General features: G+C 39.7%; 1 protein-coding gene across 4 annotated transcripts in view; it reads right to left on the reverse strand.

Annotated features, from left to right (window-relative positions):
• L3MBTL3 (L3MBTL histone methyl-lysine binding protein 3) overlaps positions 1-21,633 on the reverse strand; it is a 122,681-nt gene that overhangs the window by 22,256 nt on the left and 78,792 nt on the right. For all 4 annotated transcript variants that reach the window (XM_039240439.1, XM_039240440.1, XM_039240436.1 and 1 more), the window contains 3 exons: positions 21,263-21,377; positions 19,814-19,916; positions 10,604-10,753 (listed from right to left, as the gene is read on the reverse strand). In XM_039240439.1, the coding sequence (XP_039096370.1) occupies positions 10,604-10,753; positions 19,814-19,916; positions 21,263-21,377 (368 nt within the window). The remainder of the gene's footprint in view (positions 1-10,603; positions 10,754-19,813; positions 19,917-21,262; positions 21,378-21,633) is intronic.

The following is a 21,633-nucleotide window of genomic DNA, read 5'->3' on the forward strand; positions in this document are numbered from 1 at the left end:
AAAATTGGTTTCTCAATTGTGTAACCAATATTTCTCTCTCCTACAAGGTTAGGATTTTTATTGTTAATTCTGACTGACTAGGTGCTGTGATTGAGCTCTTTCTCTGCACGGAAATGAAATCCTTGACCTAGGATTCTGTTTCCTAAGCGCAAAATTATTCTAGCTGCACAAGTCTTCCAATTACGGACAAAATACTTCCATATTAGAATGTTCTAGCTCTGTGATAACATCATAATACTCTCCAGAACATGGTACAAGGTGCGCTTCTTGACAGATTTTCTTCAAAAAAAGACAACCAAAAATATTTTCATGTTGTATTTTAATACCACCGTTTTGTTCTACATAAAAACTCCTCTATTTTCTCCTCTTGATCCACACTTTCCATTGCCAACAGTTTCATTTATGTAGGAGGTACAAGCTGACTGGGCACGGGGGTAGTGAATCGTAATTTCAGCCGTGCCAGTTAATTCTAAATGACCTTCAGCAAGTTACTGAACTTCCCTACTTCCCAATTGCACCAACTGTAAAACCAGGATAATCCATCCTTGCCCTCACAAGCATTTTAAGGACTCAATAAACAGACAGAAAGTGCTGCACACGCAGCAGCTTCCATTATTTACGAATTACATCTATTTGGGGATAAAATTATCTGTCACTTGTTTTCTTTAAGTAACCTGTTTGCTTCAAGTCTTAAAACAGCTTGTAGAGTAACAGTTATCAGCCAAACTGTAGCCAGACTGCCCGGGTCAGACTCCAAGTCTGTTATTTACTAGTTGTGTAATCTGCAACCAAGAGAGGTTCTACATTTGTGGACCAGGTGTGTTAAGAGCACTTACCGCACATAAGGTGCTACGAAGAGTAGTGAGCTAACGTAGGTTCAAAACACCTAGAAAAGTGCATGGAATACAGCCATTTCTCTTGAGATTTTAGAACTGTGGAGAACCAATTTATTTCAACATTTCTTTAGCTTGAATTGAAATACAATCATAGCTAAAACCCTACTCAAGAATACTCTTTAGGTTTTTAATTAAGACAGTGGAATCCACTCAAGTGAAAAAAATGTATTCTTTATGAGTCACCATCCTCTTTTTCTCTGTAATTAAAGTGTCCTGCTTTGGCTGTCTTACTATCTTACTCTAAATATGCTTTGTAGTAATATTAGCAAAACAAACATCAGAAGGGTAAACACACAGGTAAAATGATGGCATTTGAATGCAAATAGCTATATTTCTTCAAGTTTGTTTATTTTTCATTTAAAAACAATCCCTACCCAATTACATCTGTCAGTCCCCAGTACTTTTAAAAACAATATTGAAGAAACGTGAAACAATGGTTTTGCTTCAATTCAAGGATTGCAGCCTTGTCTCTAAATCCTCTGCAGAATTTATTCTAGTCTCACACGAGTTTTGTTAGAGCTGAAAACTGTCTGTACTCCCCAGTAAGAGAGGAGACACAATGAAAGTAGCAAGAGCTATAAAAAAATATAGGGATTTCTGTTTTGAACCTGAAAAGGAGGTCTCTTCACATGCCCCAGTGTTCTTTTGCTTTTTTAAAAATTTCTGGGCTGAGGCCACTCACAGGTAAAAAATCAGAGAAAGACAATCTCAGGGTTTATACTTTAGAAGAATCCTAAGGGTAATGAACTGTCTCCAAATGCCTCCTACAATTAAGGAAGCGAGTGTGTGCACACAGCTTCAGGACAAAGAGGCTACCATCTTCAAAATGACTCAGAAAAGATGGCAAATAAAACAAGTAGGATTAAAACTTTTATGTCTATGGTTAAGATTTGAATAAAGAGTCTTTATTTTAGGTTTACTTATTTGAGAGAGGGGGGAGGAACAGAGAGAGAAGGAGACAGAATCCCAAGCAGGGTCCACACGGTCATTACACATGGTGAGATCATGACCTGAGCCAGAGATCATGACCTGAGCTGAAATCAAGAGTTGGACACTAACTGACTGCGCTGAGCCACCTAGGTGCTCCAAATAAAGAGTCTTTAAAATGAAGTTCCTTTTGGTGTGCCTGGGTGGCTCAGTGGTTAAGCGTCCGATTTCGGCTCTGGTCATGATCTCATGGTTTGTGAGTTCAAACCTCACACTGGGCTCTGTGCTGACAGCTCAGAGCCTAGAGCCTGCTTCAGATTCTGTGTCTCCCTCTCTCTCTTCCCCTCCCCTGCTCACACTCTGTCTCTCTCTCTCTCTCTCAAAAACAAACATTAAAATTTTTTAAAATTAAGTTCTTTTTGAGATTATACATTAGCAGTGGTTTTTATTTTTTTAATTAAATTTACTTTCTTCTATTTAAATCCAAGTTAGTTAATATACAGTGTAATAATGATTTTAGGAATAGAATTCAGTGATTCATCACTTACGTATAACACCCAGTGCTCATCCAAACAAATGTCCTCCTTAATGCACATCACCTCAGCCAACACTCTGCCAGAAACCCTCAGTCTGTTCTCTGAATTTAAGAGTCTCTTATGGTTTGTCTCCCTCTCTGTTTTTATTTTTGCATCCCTTCCTCTATGTTCACCTGTTTTGTTTCTTATATTCCACATATAAGTGAAATCATATGAAATTTGTCTTTCTCTGATTTATTTCTCTTAGCATAATACACTCTAGCTCCATCCACATTGTTGCAAATGGCAAGATTTCAATCCTTTTGAGATGATACATTAGCAGTGGTTTTAATAGTGTGTTCATAAACATGGCCTCAGAGAGGTAAACCTGGTCTACTATTTACCTAATGATTAAAAAGAAAACATTTTGATTAATATGCCTATTAAGTTACAATTTAGCATAAGGAACATACATTAGTAGAGAAAAGTAATAAAACGAGTCAATACAGTGGATATTATCAAAATGCCAAGGAAAAATCCTCCAGAAAAAAACTGACTCAGCAATCAATCAATCAATCAATCAATCCTCTTATGAAATGAGAAGTCCTAACCAATAAGGTGAGCATTATGGAATAAAGACTCTGTATTACAGGACGAGCAAGGCTGCATTACTTTCATGTTGTCGTAGAAAAGAGAACAGATGTCGCTGCTTCTCTGCTGTATATAAACGAGTCTCCTGAGTCAGGAATTAATGCTATTGTAGGAGATAAAATGAGACCCTGCTACACTACTGTTCCAACAACTTTGCGGACACACCGTAATGACAGCGTCACACACCTTACACTGTGAAGGGCTGCTGTGGCATCACAGTGCTTGGCCTAAGAACTGTTTTTTTTTTTTTTAATATAATTTATTGTCAAATGGGTTTCCATACAACACCCAGGGCTCTTCCCAACAAGTGCCCTCCTCCATGCCCATCATCCACTTTCCCCTCTCCCCCACTCCCCATCAACCCTCACTGTGTTCTCAGTATTTAAGAGTCTCTTATGGTTTGCCTCCCTCCCTTTTCTGTAACTTTTTATTTTTTCCCTTCACCTCCTCCATGGTGTTCTGCTAAGCTTCTTAAGATTCATATATGAGTTAAAATATATGATACCTCTCTTTCTTTGACTTATTTCAGTTAGCATAATACCCTCCAGTTCCATCCATGTTGCTGCAAATGGCCAGATTTCATTCTTTCTCATTGCCAACTATTATTCCATTGTATAGATGAATCATATTTCTTTATCCATTCATCAGCTGATGGACATTTAGGCTCTTTCCATGACTTGACTATTGTTGAAAGTGCTACTATGAACATTGAGGTACATGTGCCCCTGTGCATCAGCACTCCTGTATCCCTTGGGTAAACTCCTAGCAGTGCTATGCCTGAGTCATAAGGTAGTTCTATTTTTAATTTTTTGAGGAACCTCCACACTGTTTCCCAGAGCAGGTGCACCAGTTTGCATTCCCACCAATAGTGCAAGAGGGTTTGTGTTTTAACTCAAATTGGGCTTCTCTCTGGTGCGCACTAACCACTACACAGATTTGGCTCAGATTTCCAAGAACTAGACTATTTTTAAACTTCCACAGCTCCTGATCCACATCTGGTAGCCCACTGGCTGAAAGGGGAAACAGGCTTTACATGGCCAGGTAATGCCAAGTCCTCTAAAAAACTTTCTCCAATTGTTAATACCGAACCCTCGGGCTCGGAAAGCCTCAGAAAGCAAAACAAAGCTTTAAAGATTCCTAAATCAACCTTTGTAATCTTTTAGAACTTTTGGCTCTAAATTAATGTTATGCTACTTGATCTTGCTGTTCTGCAAAATGAAGAGATTTTTATAAGCTTATAGTCTCATATTTATGTTAGTTTGTTTTCCCATCTGTTTAACAGTGCCCTCCTCAACTGTACAGACTAGCTCTTGGTGTGTCTAGCAAATCGGATTCATCCTCAAAATATAAATCAGATTAATAGGTGCAATTCCTACAACTGCTCACTGTAATTCTGAGTAGAAACACTGGTCCTACAACTTGAGAATCCATTTTAATGGCCTATAATGACCTGAACAGACTGAAATTTTTCATTGGATTTAGGTTAGCGATGGGCATTTGCCTTGCAAAGTAACCCAAGCATTTGGCAGATATTTAAAACATGCTTTATTATGTTTCTGGAGCTATGTCTAAGCAGGCTTAACCAACATGGGAGCTCGAAACATTCCATGATTTTTAATAGAGATAGCACCTAATTTAGAAACACAATTACAAGCAGCTGTAGAACAGATTTCACGAGGATAAGCCTATGTGGGATAGATGCCGATGTTCTCCAATTGGCAACATGTTTAATTATTACTCCAGAGAAAGGCCTTTATATTCAACAATAATTCTCAAAACCTAATATACAGGTCACCTGCACCCATCTCCTGGGGGTGCTTGCTAAAAATGAACTGGGATGCACCTTACATTTCCTGAACTGGTATCTCTAGAGGTTGATACTTCAAAAGCTGCATTTTAACAAACAGCTGATGAATGATGCAAAACGAAGTTTGAAACCCATACGTTTTATTAAGATATGGAGAGATGTACACATACTTTTATTCAGCTGGAGACTCGTGGAGACTTAAGGTTACCAGTCCTCAGACAAAGTCGGCCACTGACCGGGAGGCCCCTGCCTCACCATCCGGCTTCCAGGAGCGCTGTGAGGGCAGAGGAGCCGCTGCCCTTCCCCAGCGGAGAAAACCTTCCCACTGAAAACACCAGGCACAACAGACACTCCTCACACTTCTGATGAGTCGGTGTAACTGAAAAGGACGGCAGACTCTCCACACTGGGATTCACTCATATCCCAACCATCCATTTGACAAACTGCTACAGGAAAAAAGATCTATACATTTAGCATGCTGACAAAAGGACTCAAGGTGATGCCACCTTCATGGGGGGCAGAGCCTCCCAGCTCGGATACCTGGGAACAAGTGTTCTGAGTTCTACAAGTTCCTGACAGCTCTCCCAGAAGCTAATGTTGCCATCTGGTCACCCAGAGGCGGTCCCGTTCACTTCCCTGGTGTGCCATAGAAAGCGTCGTCATTTCTGTGGTATTTTCCATGTGAGGCAGGAATTACAACGACCATAGTTTTGAAAGCACTGCCTCATTCATAAAAGAGTGCCAGTATGTATTTGGGGGATTCATCTCATCATTTCATAATCACCCCAGAGATATCCGGTGTGGGAATCTAACAAAGTCAAGAATGCAGGTGTTTTACCAGAACAAATACGTCATACAGCTGTTGCCTTTTAGGTTATAAAATTGCTATGTTTCCTTTGAAGGCTGGTGGATGACAAGGTCACCCTGCATCCTTACTGTGTGCCAGGTGGCGTGCTTGGTGCTGAGCGCATCTCAGGACCAGAGGCAATGTGGCCTCTGCCCTTAGGGAGCTTATTGTCAAGCAACTCACACAGACTCTGAAGTATTTACACAAACTGTCAATAGCATCGGGATGTGCACTGTGCAGGCATGGAATGAGGAACCTGAACTACTCTAGCAGACCAGATAAAGCTTCCCTGAGGAAACGACACTGACCTTGAAGCCTGCAAAAATGAGAGACCAGCGAGGAGATGGCAGGCATGGAGGCTCTAGGCAGAGAGAAAGGATGTCTGAGAACCAAGGTGTTTGAAGCATTAAGTTTAAAAATGAGCCTGGCAGAGAGGTAAAGCTGGGGAGCGGGGCAGGGGCCAGATAACAAAGAACCTTGCAGGTCACGTTCAGAATTAAGGGTCTTAATTTCAGGAGTAATGGGAAGTCACTGAAAGTTTCAAGCAGGGAGATATACTTCCAAATACATTTTTTAAATGCAGACTCTTAGGCTAGCCTGCTTCCAGGCTTCTTTGTGGGCCTCTGGGCCCTTAAATCTGAATTCTGTGGAGGTCCCTGGGAATCTGATGCAAGTCTAGGAGCTACTGCTGTGGAACTTTAGTCGTCTATGGGCCCAGCGGGAGCAGGCAGCCTGTGCACTTGCCCTTACAATAATGGTTATACGGCAACCTGGGTGGCTCAGGCAGTTGAACATCCAACTTCGGCTCAGGTTATCTCATGGTTCGTGAGTTGGAGCCCCACCTCGGGCTCACTGCTGTCAGCCTGTCAGCCAAGAGTCTGTGTCAGATCCTCTATCCCCCTCTCTCTGCTTACACTCTCCCAAAAAGAAAGAAAGAAGGAAAGAAAGAAGGAAAGAAGGAAAGAAAGACAGAAAGAAAGACAGCAAGAAAGACAGACAGAAAGAAAGAGAGAAAGAAAAGAAAGAAAGAAAGAAAGAAAGAAAGAAAGAAAGAAAGAAAGAAAGAAAGAAAGAAATATATGTATGTATGTATGTATGTATATATGGTATGGTATGAAAAGGAATACACGATCCTTGCACTGTTAACTGATCTGGCCTTGTTAGGTCAGCTTCCAGATCAAAAGCAATGCCAGCGTAGCACTCATTCTGGTGGACCCTCCAGCATCGGAATCAGGTGAATGGAATGGCATAGTGGACACTGTCAGTGCCTGGCCCATGTGCCCTGGACAGCACTTTCTGCCACAGAGGCCAGCTCTCACCTTCTCTGCTCCTCTTTCCTGCGTGGTTAAGCTGCGCTCGGGCTGCCCTGCCCACTGTGCAGGGGAATCACTGCGTGCTTCCTCCCCTGGCAGCTTCACATTACGGCTGAAGGTAACCAGGGTTTGAGTACCTCAGCACCTTTACCCCTGTGCTGGGAAGACTTGGAGGTGTGTGTTTTACACGGGCTCCCAGAGTGGTCGCAGCAGGCCCGTGTTCCTGCAATCTCTAGGTAGCCATCACTGTGACCACAAGGCTTTCATGGGCTGTTTTCTTTTCTCCAACTCACTTCCTCACTCCCCTCCTGGTATCTTCCTTCCCTCCCAAATAAACCACCTGACTGAATCTCGGTCTCGGGTCTGCTTCTGGGCATGCAAAGGGTCTCCTGCTGGGCCAGAGTGCATTTAAAAGAAAAAACACAGTGGTCTGGCTACCAACTTTAATGGAGTATTACAAAGGATGCAAAGAACATGTGTTAAAACCTGAATAAAAAATTCCATTCGTGTCAGCAATGAATATGGGAAAAGAAGAAAGAACATAATCAGGTTTCAAGAGAATCGTCTTGAACGCTATGTTCAAAGTTTAACCTAGGAATGTCAAAGAAATGGGCCAGCCTGTCTTTTACTCGTTTACAGTTCTTATACTGTACAACAAATAAGTAACCTACCCTCTTGTAACATGAATACGAACTACCGTTTACTGAGGGCTTACTACTTACTAGTTAGTCACTGTTCTTAGCATTGCACAGCTCACTATTTCATCCCTAAATCCGGTTAAAGAAATTATAATCCAAAACCTTTATATTTACTCTTAAAATGAAAAAATATTAAGTATGTTCACACAGATTCACTTAGAGCAGAGAAGCTAGCTAACTTTTCCCGTTAATTCTACCTTAGATCAAACCATCCTCAAGCCAGAAGATACACTTTTTGTTGGCAATTTTTCTTTTATTAACACCTATGATATGTTGCCATCTCATGACCATTTATATCTAAGAGACCAAGCGCCATTCTTAAAAAAATTTTTTTAAATGCTTATATATTTTTGAGACAGAGAGAGACAGAGCATGAGCAGGGGAGGGGCAGAGAGAAAGGGAGACACAGAGTCTGAAACAGACTCCACTGTTAGCACAGAGCCCGACGTGGGGCTTGAACCCACGAACTGAGAGATCATGACCTGAGTCGAAGTCGGACGCTTAACAGACTGAGTCACCCAGCCACCCCCATTTTGATTGCTATAAGAACTAGTGACTGCCTGCAGAAGAAAAAAAGAAAATAATCTGAAGCCAAGTTTTTCAAGAATTTGAAAGAAATTTAAATTTTAAACAAGTAAATAAATCTGTGTTATTTTGAAACATATTGTTTCTTCAAATATGCACAGTGAAGCATTTAGTTTGAAATATCAAAATGTCTTCAAGCGTCTCTTAAAAATATTTCTGCATAAAAAAAAAACAGTGAGAAGAAAATCTAGGTCAAAAATGTTCCCCTCTAAAACAGAGGGGCCATTTTGATGGTCTCCCTCATGTTCTTTTGACTGCATGTAACTAATCAAATCTCTCAGGTTACTTCTAGCTATGAAAAAAATATATAGTAAATCTGGAAAGAGAAAGCCATGAAGAAATCTGAACAAAGTCTCTGAAATCATGAATAATGGAATATTCATTTACCAGATTCTGGCACCCAACAATGAAAGCAGACCACTTGAAGAAATTTGAATACAAATTAAGGTAAGTATTCATTCACACAAAGTAATGGCAGGTCAGAATTCACAGACTCAAAAGACAGTATGGGCTAAAAATCCATGACACAGAAGAATATTTAGATAGGAAACATGTGTGATAGGGTGTGTATGTATATATAGACACACATATATATACATATATAGTTATATACATTTTATATATATATATTTTATATGTTATATATATATATATAATATAACTAAAAATGTCTCAGGTGATTACATGAAGAACCTCATACAAGACAGGTCATGGAATGGTCAGATCCACTTTGACAGTTTTTACATGACTTCTGAGTTAAAAAAAAAAAAAAAAAAAAGACCCCAGAAAACCAACCCAAGAAGATTCTGCTGTGAGGAGACTCTGGTCCTAGGAATCTGGCCTGGAGCCCAGACAGTGAAAAGCCTGTGAGACAGGCCTGCTGCTACTTCATAGTACTCTGTTGACATTATAAACATTATCTTGGCTTCTGAAATCTAATACTAGGTTTTCTTACCACCTTGTGGGTCAGAATCAATGAACTCTATATCTGTAATCATTACTATATGATTAGTACTTTATTTGTCTTAAAATTCCTCATATGATATGACCTCATTTTGGAGTGCTGGGTTGGGTAAAATGAGTTTATGTTTATTAGTCACGTATTACGGGTAAAAAAAAAAATCCTCTTCTTGTTATTAATTAAAGAAGTTATAGCTCCCCCCCATCCAGAAGATAAAATTGCTTTCCTTTAAGAATACTGACACTTTAAATACCATTACTCCAATAGCATTGCTGTGAATTTAGAATCAGATTTATTAATTCAAATGTCCACCTGGTTCATCTATAGGAATGGAAGTTACAAACTATATAAATAAAAAACTATGTAGCCTTAGGCTTTAAAATACTCCAAAAAAGAAACTCCCAAAACCTAAGTGCTAAGGCATACCTTTCCACTAATCTGGTTTTTTTAAAAGTAGTATCCCTAGTTAATGTAAGGGCACAGACCTTTTACTTAAAGATCTATCAAACAAAATTCAGATTTTTGCTGACTAATCCACTGAGCTTAAAACACACCAACTCAACTCTACAAGTGAAATCAAAACTAAATGCCTGAGCTTATATAGTTGACCCTTTAACAACACGGGTTTCAACTTGGCAGGTCCACTTATACCTTATTTGTATGGTTGTTTTTTTTTTTTTACAATAAATATACATATACTACCATAAATGCATTTTCTCTTATTTATAATTTTCTTAATAACATTTTCTCTAGCTTACTTTATTGTAAGCATACCATATACAATACATACAACATACAAAATATGTGTTAATGAACTATTTACATAATTGTTAAGGCTGTCTTAACAGTAAACAATAGGCTATTAATAGTTCAGTTTTTTGGGACTCAAAAGCTATACGTGGATTTTCAACTGTGTGGGGGAGAGGGATCAGTGCCCCTAATCTTCATGTCATTCAAGGGTCAACTGTACTACTTAAGATCTTAATAATTAAAAGCAGTAACATATATGCAAGTACTTGGCATAAGCATGAAAAAGAAATAACATCCATTCTTTACAAAAATATAAACATCTTTCTCATGAAGGATGGCTCTATATGTTGATCAGTTCATTCAGAAATATGAAGTAAAATGACTGGAATTTCTAAACTTCTAACACCCCAAAAGTACAACTAAAAGATGAATAAGTAAGAAGAAAGCCTGTCTGATTCAGATACGCTTGTATAAACCCTCTGCTTATTTTTTTTAAATCCAACTACTGATCTCCATCATCATTTTACATGAAATGAAATGCATTTTCAATAATGCCCAAGAAAAGATAAGCGTAGAACAGAAAGCATCTGAGATAGAAAACCTCTTTCAACCAGAGGACTTGTAAACAACACTAATATTATCATTCTAATTACCTGATTTCAGGAGATGAAGAGATTTCATTTGTGTCTGCCCTTTTATTTCGTGGAAATGATGGACTAGCCGGAGGCATCTCACCACTTAAGCGATCTGGGAAAATTCGGTCTTTATTCAAATTGATTTCTGAATAGGGACAGTTGGCAGCACTAAAATATTAAAAGAAAAAGAAAAGCACATTCTTAGAATATCCATTAGAACATACTTTAATTAAATGACAGCCTCCAGAATATAAAACTCCAAAATTTAACTATTATGTTAATACTATGTATATATGTAGAATTAAACACAGAGTATGATTTTTTTTTGTTGCTGTTAAGGTTTTTATTTACTTATTTTGAGAAAGAGAGAGAGAGAGCAAGTGGAGGAGGGTCAGAGAGAGGGAGAGAGTGAGAAGGAGAGAGAAAGAATCTCAAGCAGGCTCTTTGCTGTCAACATGGAGCCCGATGTGGGGCTCAAACTCACAAACTGTAGAGACCATGACCTGAACTGGTATCAGGAGTTGGACACTTAACCAACTAAGCCACCAAGTGCCCCTAGTGTATGAAATATTTTATCTCTAAGACATAATTTAAGTCTCTTCTGATAGAAAATGTGTCTTTGCACTAGATGTTCAGAACACAATTGGATGAAATCTGTGGAACTGAGCACTGATCACTGAAGGATTCTCTCTGCATATGGTCCCAGGGCAGAGTCTGTTCATATCTGTAGGAACAATCAGCCCCACAGGAGGGTTGGTGACAGAGGTGGGACAGAGAGAGACAGATGGGCGGATAGAGCAGATCTGTTTCCTAAAGTGATCCTCCAAGCTCAGGGTCATCACAGGCCATTTCATTTCCTGTTGGCCTCCAAAGGAAGGAGGTTCCCCCATGTTCCTGTCTCAGGTCCAGATGTACACCTGATATCCTAGGCAGTACATAAATTTATCTGTAGTTAATCCTGTGTCTGATACAAAAGGAGACTAGATGCCAACTGGGATAATGACCCATCTAGCTCACTTCCCTCATTTTGGTGACCCCTGGACTCCTGGTTGGTCTCTCAGGTCCCATTTGGGGCTAATTCCTGCTATCAAGCAAAAGAAATCTAGGTCACTAATTGTTAAATCAACATTAAGTCAGTATCATCCTCTGCCTAGGCCTCAGCTTTCCAGTCTTCGGAACAACTGTGCAACCTCCGTATCTCTGGCCTCTAATACATAATGAACCCCTCCAACTAAATGCCCATCCTGCCCTCTGGTTTTAGGAGGCCTCCTTACATCTGGAAGTGGTTTGGATCTTAGATAAATTATATTAGCGTCTTATATGTTCTTCAGGTGATAATCACCCAGGGAAAATTTTTAATCAATGTATGTCTATTCTCCACCAAGGGAATCAGATACACTCTCCTAGGAGAAGGAGGGAAGGGTTTGAAAATGATCCTAAGTGATTCTGATAACAGCCTATAGAACCTATCACAGAGATCTTGAAAGCTAAAATACAATCTTAATTTTATTTAACTAAATATTACCCTACACTGACACCTGTGCAAAAGACAAAAATAACACTTGATCACATGTTGACATAAATGTACATAATGCTAACCCGACAATAAAAACAAGAAATAAGCAGTAATATTTACGGAGCACTTACTATATATCAAACACTGTGCTAAAGTATTTTTCCATTCAGCGTTTTACTTAACCTTCACAGTACCCTATGAGGGCTTCTCATGAGACAAACTAAGGCTTAAAATGCTTAGGTAACTTGTCTTTAATTATCTCATTAATTTGTTCACTCCTCCTGATGGAAGGACCCAGGTGGCAGCCTCTGCCCAGAGACATTTCAGTTTTCTGCCCACTCTGTAAGGTGTCACAGGCCTGAGGAAGGGGAGAACCCTATTCCCTGAGGCTCCCCTGAGGGAGGTGGAGGCCTGCTGCAAGAGTTCCGCTCCGGACGGGTCCAGGGGTCCCTGAAGGATGGACGGTGTCGGCGAGGGAGGGATGAGAGAGGCGAGATTCTTTCTAGTCACCAGCCAGGCCTCTCCGCACTGTCTGAGACTGAACTTTATTTTATGATTTAGTGTTTGGGGGATGGCACAGGAGTGGCATTCTGATGATAAATCCTTTCATCAGTAAAGACTTTCTAGAACACAAAAGGATGCAGAAGGATGGGGAACAGCCCAGAAGTGACATTCTGATGATAAATCCCTTGATCAGTAAAGATTCTCCAGAGCATTGACATGCAAAAGAATGGGGAACAGCCGGAAGTGGCATTAGCATAGTAAAGGCAAAAGTCAGGCTCATCCCTTAATGGGAGGTATTAAGAAAAACAGGTCTTTCAGGAACGCAATGTTGCTCCATAATCATAAAAGAAGTTCCTACAGTAAGTTCCTTCACAAAGTACAATCATCATATCAAGGCCAGAATGAGTCACTCCTAATACCAATTAACAAGGTGACTTGGGGGTCCGTACTCAAGCCGAAATAATTGGGTGGGGGTGGATATCGGGGTCACCATCTGACAGGAAGAGTCCTTACAACTTACCTTAACCTCGTAAGGAGTTCTTACTCAACCTATGAGTTCAGAAAACAGCTCCCAACAGCCTGCCTTACTTTCATCTTGATTTCAGGCAAAATATAACATCAAAAAAAATAAATAACTGTTAACAGACAGAATATAAATGTCCCAGGGTTGCCTCATAATAAATACGTTTAAAACCAAATTCATCATCTTCAATGAACTCCCTTCTTCTTTTTTTTTTTTTTTTTTTTTTAAATATTTTTATTTATTTCTAGGAGAGAGAGAGAGAGAGAGCGACAGCGTGAGCAGGGGAGGGTCAGAGAGAGAGGGAGACACAGACTCTGAAATAGGCTCCAGGCTCTGAGCTGGCAGTCAGCACAGAGCCCGACGCGGGGCTCGAACCCACGAACCGCGAGATCATGACCTAAGTGAAAGTCAGACGCTTAACCGACTAAGCCACCCAGGCGCCCCTGAACTCCCTTCTTCTGAAGAAAAAAGTAAGAAATATAACCAGCTCCTCTGCTATTCTTGAATCTTTGTTTCTGACAAAGAAAATATACTAGCCAAGCCTCAGATCATCATCTTTAACTCTGTTCTATTCTTTCTTCCTCCTATTGTGTATTTTTATTGCAAATGTATCTACTTAGCATTTTGTGACAGCAGGAAAAAATCCAAATACAATTTTTGGGTTCTTTTGTCAAACAGAGAGTACACTGCTATTCCTAGAGTACCACAACCATCATGTTTCACTCACGGTGAAGCACCTGGCTTATAAGCAACTGGCTTTACTGAATATCTGTCTGTATATCTACCTTAAGTTTTATCAGATATGAAGAAAGTGAAGAAAATGAGAGTCCTGTTCTTAATCCCACCTGCTCCCAAACTGGGAAGACCCACGGTATTCTTAGATGGGCTACATCTCCATCCCCAACTACACACTAGAGTGGACTTACAGTTTAGAAGTCTTAGAATGTAAGATCTAGGAGAGCAGCCCCTTCACCTATTTGTTGAATAAGTGAAGGAAGAATCTCTCTCTCTCTAAGATCCCCACATATAAACTTGGACAGCTCACAGACTGGCAAGACAGATGAAGACTTACTGTCTAAATAATCTGCCTCTTTTGGATTTTTAGGGCCAGGGAGGAATTTAAAACTCTCAACCTGAAGTAAGGGATATGATCACAGCCCTCCAGGCAGGAATTTACTAATGGGCCAAGAGGGTCTATCAAGGCCATCCCACAATGATCAGCTATCACCTTCTCTTCTTTTGAACCCTGAGAGAAGTCAAGTGGGCTTATACACCTAGCATTCTTATACCTACTGTGGGATAGAGAGGGAAGCCAGTGGGTTCCCAGAGTGGGAGAAGATTTAAAAAAAAAAAAGGGAGGGGGGGCAGGATGTCACAAAATGCAAATGAAGTGTGCGCCAGTGACAGGGGATAACCTTCCAGAGGGATGACCAGTGCCCTGGACAAAAATCAGGGGCCTGGCCTCTGAAGCCCCACCCACTCCTGGCTAATGAGCAAGCACAACTTGTGAGACTCCGTCTTCTCACTCATAAAATGAGGAGGATAACAACAGGGATTTCCTGGGCTCAAGCACTTCGCACACGCTAGGTGCTTTTCCAACATTTTCTCATTTAACTCCCACAACCCTGGGAAGTTGCTCCTTGGTTTTGCAGATGTAGAAACTGAGGCTTAGAAAAGGGAATGTGCTCAGCGTCCCTCTATCAGTTCTTGGTCAACCCAGATGATGAGCTCGGGCTGCCCCCTGTTGCACTGGCTGGGGGCATGCAGGACCTTGCGATAGCAAAGAATGTCCTCATCTTTAATCTGTGACAATTCAATCAGTCTCAGTACCATCTTCTAGTGAGATGCTGCTATTACATAGTTGGTTTGTCTTCCACCAATACTCAACCTCTTGGTCAGTTTCCGTGTTCTTACATTTACAAAGTTCATACAGCTTCAAAAGTGAATAACTTTCTAACTCACCAGTGCTGATCAAACTTCTGTGGAGATAGTGGGTTCCCATCAGTTTTATAATCATCTCCAGTTTCTCATGTACTAAGCTGTGTATGTCATGTATACATGAGTATACACACATGTAATACATATATGTGCAACTCTTTACCATTACATAGCTCCTCAGGGAGCAGAGGAAGAGATTCACGTAGGATTATACAACTATCCACCGTAAGAATTTTATTAGAGTACACCCTGTTCTGGTAGCAAATAATTTCCTATCAGCTATACATATAAATATCCCACCAGCCCCTCTAAGGAGGCAGTTTTTCCCAGGAAAGATGGGTTCAACTTATTAGGAAGGGAGGAAGAACTGCCTTGTTCACTGCTCCCCACATCACCTTTAAAATCCTTTTAATTGTGAATACATTTATTTAAATAATCAGTTAACATCTTTGGTTTTTTAAATGATCACATAATCATTCTCACACTTTTATCATTGACAAAAACCTGTAAAAAACATGAGGCAGGCTCTATCAGGCCACTGTGCTTTACACCAGAGTCCAGGCATTACAAATAGAGACTTAGAGCCATACAAGCCTGGGCTGAATTCTGGTTCTGCCACTGTCTGATCCTTGGGCATGTATGTAACTACTGCAAACCTATTCCCTTACTTGTAAAACAGAGATTAGAAGAGTACCTGCTTCACAGAGCTGATGTGAGGATTTAGTGAGGTCACACAGGTAAGTCCTAAAACAGAGTCTGGAACAAAGGAAGTCCTCAATAAACCTTACCTGTTATCATTATTTAAAAAAGAGAAGAGTTAACACTTAATCCCTACGGTGTAAAAGTGCATCAGCAAAAATAAACAACATTAAGAACTCCATGACACAACTCACTTATGAAGGTTCTCTGTTTCCGTCAGGAAAGGGTGCTACTCCATTCATGCCTCTACAGAAATCTGTTTACAACAGGCTGGCCTCCTTAGAAGTAGGGACCCTCCCTCTGTGCAGCCCGTCACCTAACCGAGCACCTGGCACAAAGCAGGCAATCAATAAGTGTATGTTTGATGCATGGATGGATGATGGATGCTCAAGTAACATAATGTTTAGAGTTTGCAGGTGTGTGTCCAAAGGCACTAATTTTTAAAACTTTCCATGGACTTTACGAGTACCTTTTAGAAGCTGTTGGAAATACTCTTCATTTTTTTTGTTTATTTTCTCCAAGATCAAATATTACATAAAAAAGATTTACTCCTGAAGGCACTAGATATGCTGAATATCTACTTTCATAGAATGTTAGTTCTCTTTTAATCTCTTCCCCTTCTTTGACCTTTCAGTAGACCAAATGAATGAATCAAAAAGAGAAACACCATGAAACAACCCAGATTACTGATCTCTTGCTAGAAAGAGAATTAAGCAATCCGACTACTGAATATCCCTAGAGATAAGAATAACGTCCACATTCAACTCACTCCCTGATTATTTACATTTCAACATCTGAAAACAGAACATTCTCAAATTTCATTGCTGAGACACATGTTCTATTTCTAACACCTCTTACATCAAATTCAACTATTATAATTTTTCAGAGAAGCCAAAAACAACTGCTAGTCAAAACATCGCCTTTTGTCTGCGTGTTCGTAGAATTGATTATTCTTGCTAAAAGAGCAACTTTCCCTGTTATCTAAGCAAAGAATGCATGTTTTGATTTATGCAGTTTCTCAGTAAATTAATCCAAAGAGAATTTTCTCATTATGTTTTCCTAAACACGGCATTCTCAGCAAGGACAAAAATAAGTGCCAGTGAAAGGAACCTTTCAAAGAATATCCATGATGCTCCAGCTCTTCTGCAGTCTACTAATGAAATGGAAAACAAGCTGTGCCTGGTAAGGATTAATATCCTGTCACATAAAGAGCTTTGAGCATTGTAAACAGGACAGCATGGTCAGGGAGACCTAGGAGGGGCAGGTAAAGGGCCAAGAAGAACGGAAGAGACGACATGGCAGAAGCTGACAGTGGCTGCTAGGGTTTCCCAGCATCCTCGAGTCTCTAGTCAACCAACTCTGGCCTGGACCCATCCACAGAACTGCTAGTAATGCCCTCTGTATGACGTGGAAACAAGCACTGCCTTTTTATCAATACATGTCTTTTAAGCCAGGAGGTCTCCTTCTTCAAGAGGAAGAAGGACTAGTTCCAATTCCACTGAAAGATTTATTTTTCTTTAATGCTTATTTTTTTATATTTTGAGAAAGAGTGCAAGTTGGGGAGAGGCAGAGAGAGATGGCGAGAGAGAGCATCCGAAACAGGCTCCACGCTCAGCCCTGAGCCCAACATGGGGCTCGATCTCACAACTGTGAGGTCATGACTGGAATCGATATCAAGAGCTGAATGCGTAACTGATTGAGCCACTCAGGTGCCCTCACTGAAAGATTTATTTGCCACATTTCTCCATAAAAATCTTCCATGTTTCTCCCTGTAATCTCCCCCTTCTTTTAACAAATATAACACTGCACCTCTGAAGAAATGCTCCAAAGATAATCTCTTAAACTTTGTGAAATGGGTGTTACCCAGTGAGGAATCCCCAGAGGTCAGCGGCAGAGTGAGGAAAAGGTGGCCATGAGTGCGAGTACCATCAGGCAGGACACAGGATTGTCACCAAAGACCTTGCCATGACAGCAAACCTCTCTGCTCAGACCTAAAGTAAACCCTAAAGAGACAATGGACATTGCTGGAAGGTGGGTTTCCTTTCCAGAAGGCCAAAACAATTCTTTCTTTGATTTTCAACTGAACCCCAATAACGTAGTATCAATATTGATCCAATTTTAAGACTTCTTTATTCTTTTCCTTCATAATTTGAGCAAACTACCTTCAGTCCAATGAACATCTTGGGGTTGTGCAGCAGAAAGACACATTTGACAAAGGTTTGATATTAGTTACTTGTTTGTATCTTGTGTTTAAATTGAATTATGTGCAGCTTTTATATTTCCATTAGTCCCTGGGTTCTTTGAAGGTTGGGTCTATAATTAATTCCTGGAGCGGTGCCTTGAGAGGCAATGAGAAGGTCATGGTCAACATCACGGATCCTTGCACTAGACCGGGTGCCATTCTCTGCTCCCCTCATGGTCTCCCCAGTGCCACAGTGGCCTCATCAAACACTGGAAGAGGGGACCCTGGGCGGCTCAGTTAGGTCAGCATCTGACTCCTGACTTCAGCTCAGGTCATGATCTCACAGCTGTGACACCTAGCTTGACATCAAGCTCTGTGCAGACAGTGCAGACAGAACCTGCTTAGGACTCTCTCTCTCACTCTCTCTGTGCCTCTTCACCACACACACACACACACACACACACACACACACACACGGGCACTCTCTCTCTCAAAACAAATAAATGAACATTAAAAAAAAATCAAAGAAAATAATACTAAAGCTAATAGGGTTTTTTGGCAGGTTATTCACCCATGTAATAAACAGTTACAGCAACATGCTGTGCAGAGTAAATATGTGTTCAATAAACATAAATTATTATAAAAAAAGTATTTACTGAACGAAAAAAATTACTAATATATAATGGAAATTTAGCATGCTGATGAGTTATTTCTGGCACGTAGACTTAAATAATGTCTGAAAATAATGTAGCCACCTTCACTCAGCAATATTGAGCAAGCTTTTAAGACAGTATATTTAACTCACTTTGAATTAATCACGCAGCTATACAAACACTGAAAAGGCTTTTTAAATGGATATCTGTAAATGTAATCACTGCCCTACGTTCACACTATTTACGCTGGAACAGACTGAATTCCATATACATCTCCGGCCGAGGGTTGCAGAAGGGAGATAAGCAATATTTGAGGTTGCAGAGATGAAATAAAGAAAGAAAGAAAGAGAAAATAATTACACCCATTTTACAATTCCTATGAACTCTTAGAGGCGCAGACAGCACAATCATCAGATTTTTCAGAAGACCTAGATTTATAACCTATACAAACCAGACAAACAAGGGATCGTCTTCCTCACCAGGCCATCCAATTAACGTGCAGTTAGAACATTTACGCGGACAAATGATTATCTTAATACTTCTCAACACAGGTGATGTGTTTGTTCCTTGAAAATCTCAGTGAAATCATAGGAATTTCTAGGTATTTCAGTAATATACCTTCAAATGTCTACAAAGACACCCCCCCACGCTGCCTACACCACACATCAAATTTCAAATGTGTAAATTCCGTTTCTCTTTGAAGTTCCTAAGGGGTAAGAGAAAAATACTGAGCAACATTGTTTTGAATCAATGCATCATTTGACTATTTGTATTTGTGCTTCTTGTGATCTGTGCTGGTAACCTATGATAATCTCAACTCTCATTATTCAAACTGTTGAGTCCCCCAAGCACATCATATTCTACCAAACAAGGACTTTCAACAGGGCCTGCCCTCTTCTCATTATTAACAGTCAACCCAGAGTGACTCTTTCAGAAGGTAAGTATCTATACAACTAGTCAGGCTGTCAAGAAAAGGCAAAGAGCGAGAGCAAATCTATTTTAAACTGTGAATGCATTTTCTTCCAGAAAGACTTAACTATAGACACACTCCTCGGTTTTCCAGGATCACCATGGCAACCACATTTTTTTTATATAGAAAATTACCTCACATCTCTGTAGTATACATGGAAACCATGATCTTATACATAGGTGGGACAGGCACCCTCTCCTTGACCATGTAAGGAATTCCCATTTAGGTAGCAGCACCACATACCTGTGAGGGCCCAGGTGTCTCACTCTCTTAAAATGACCAATCCCTTTACACCCTGGGGTTGAGCATCCGCCATGTTCTGAAGCTTCCATTAATTCTACGGAGCCTATAAGAAAGGAAGAGAAAAAAAAAAAAAAAAGGAGAGGGAGAAAGAAGGTGCATGAAGTTAACCAAAGGCTATAAAATAAAAATTATCCATATCTTTAAAGTCTTTAATTTTAAAGATTTTTCCCTATGCTTTTGTTCACACTATTGAGATTTCTTCAATAGCAAAATGGTACACTTTGATCTAACCCTCTATCAGTGTCACAAATTCCAGAAATACCTATTGTGAATTAATGAGGAGATTCTAAACAATTTTCATCAAGTAAATAACATAATCAGTTTACAAATACTTATACATTGTGAAAATTTCAAACCCCACACTAGAATATAGAAAACCAGTTACAAATTCCATTCACACTACCCCCTCCATGTTTCATACACTCCCTTACCCTGACCACTTATGTCCCTGTGTAATGTGCTAGACCTTGTTCTAAGCATTCCCATGTATACCTATATGTGTGTGCGTATGTATGTCAACACGTATCAAGTCTTTGGTTTTGTTCCATTTTGTCCCAAACTGCACCAATGTGCGCTATTCTGAAACATTTTTCTCTTTAGTCTTTAACATCATATCTTATAAATCTTTCCATCTCAATGGTAACATTCTTTGATTGTTGCACAGTGTCTGTATTATCAGTGTACCAGTAATCTTTGTTTCCAAGGTTTGTTATTTTAAATATACTGTAACAAAGAGCATGCATGTGGATTTTTGTACCTTTATGCAGCCTGTAGTGAATCTAGAAACAAGTGAAGCCACTAAACACTAAACTTTTTAAAAACCCACAATAATCTACTGTATTTCCTACATATTTTCTGCTACAATGTATATGCTTTCCTTCAAAGCTGAAATCACAGTATGTCAAATTCTCAGTGCACGTTTCTTTTTTTTTTTTTTAATCGAATTTAAAGGGACTGTACTGAGGTTATTGTAAATTGCATGCAGTTTTAGATAACAATAGACTGGGAGAGCCTTTGTACACTCTGTCTAGTTTCTCCCACTGGTAACATTTTGCAAAACTACGGTATCAAACCACTACTGATACATTACACTTTAACAGCCTAAGGAACTGTCTTCCAAAAATTCAGTATCAATTTTGAAAGGTGATGAGTACTTCTAAATTAAAGTTTAAAAATCAACATAAACTTTGCTTTTTCAAACATTATTTTTTTCTTTTATATTTCTGGGACTGCGATGTTAACTGAAAATGTGCGAAGAAAAGGATTCCCAAGAGAATAAATGTACAAGGGAGAAAGCAAAAGAAAGAAATTGGTAAGAGAAAAGAAAATATTAAGCACCCTACATAAGAAAATGGAAACATTTGTTTAAGTTGTCCTTGCATCTCTTACTCAAAGGAGGCTGAAGAGGATGTCCGGTTTTTGAACACCAGCCCACAGGGTGAATATCAGGACAATCTGCATCTACCCAGTAATCGTAGCAACTATTCCAGCCATCAAAGTGAACCTGGAAACAAATGGAAATTAACAGTACAATTCAGGTCATAAAAATTCCTACAATTAAAGTTCTAGCCATCACATAACCATTTTTATTTTCTTCTAAATTACATAGATTTAATACCAAGTATCTTTTTTAATTTAAATTACTTCATTTACACTAGGAGAAAAATGGTACTTTTGACCTATCTGCGAATTACCTGCTCACCAATAAATGTCTTGCAAAAGGCATTATTCCAGCAGTACTTCTATAGATATGTGTATCT

Source organism: Hyaena hyaena, unplaced genomic scaffold (genome assembly GCF_003009895.1).
Source record: "Hyaena hyaena isolate Hyena2069 unplaced genomic scaffold, ASM300989v1 scaffold_178, whole genome shotgun sequence".
Classification (NCBI taxonomy): Eukaryota; Metazoa; Chordata; class Mammalia; order Carnivora; family Hyaenidae; genus Hyaena; species Hyaena hyaena.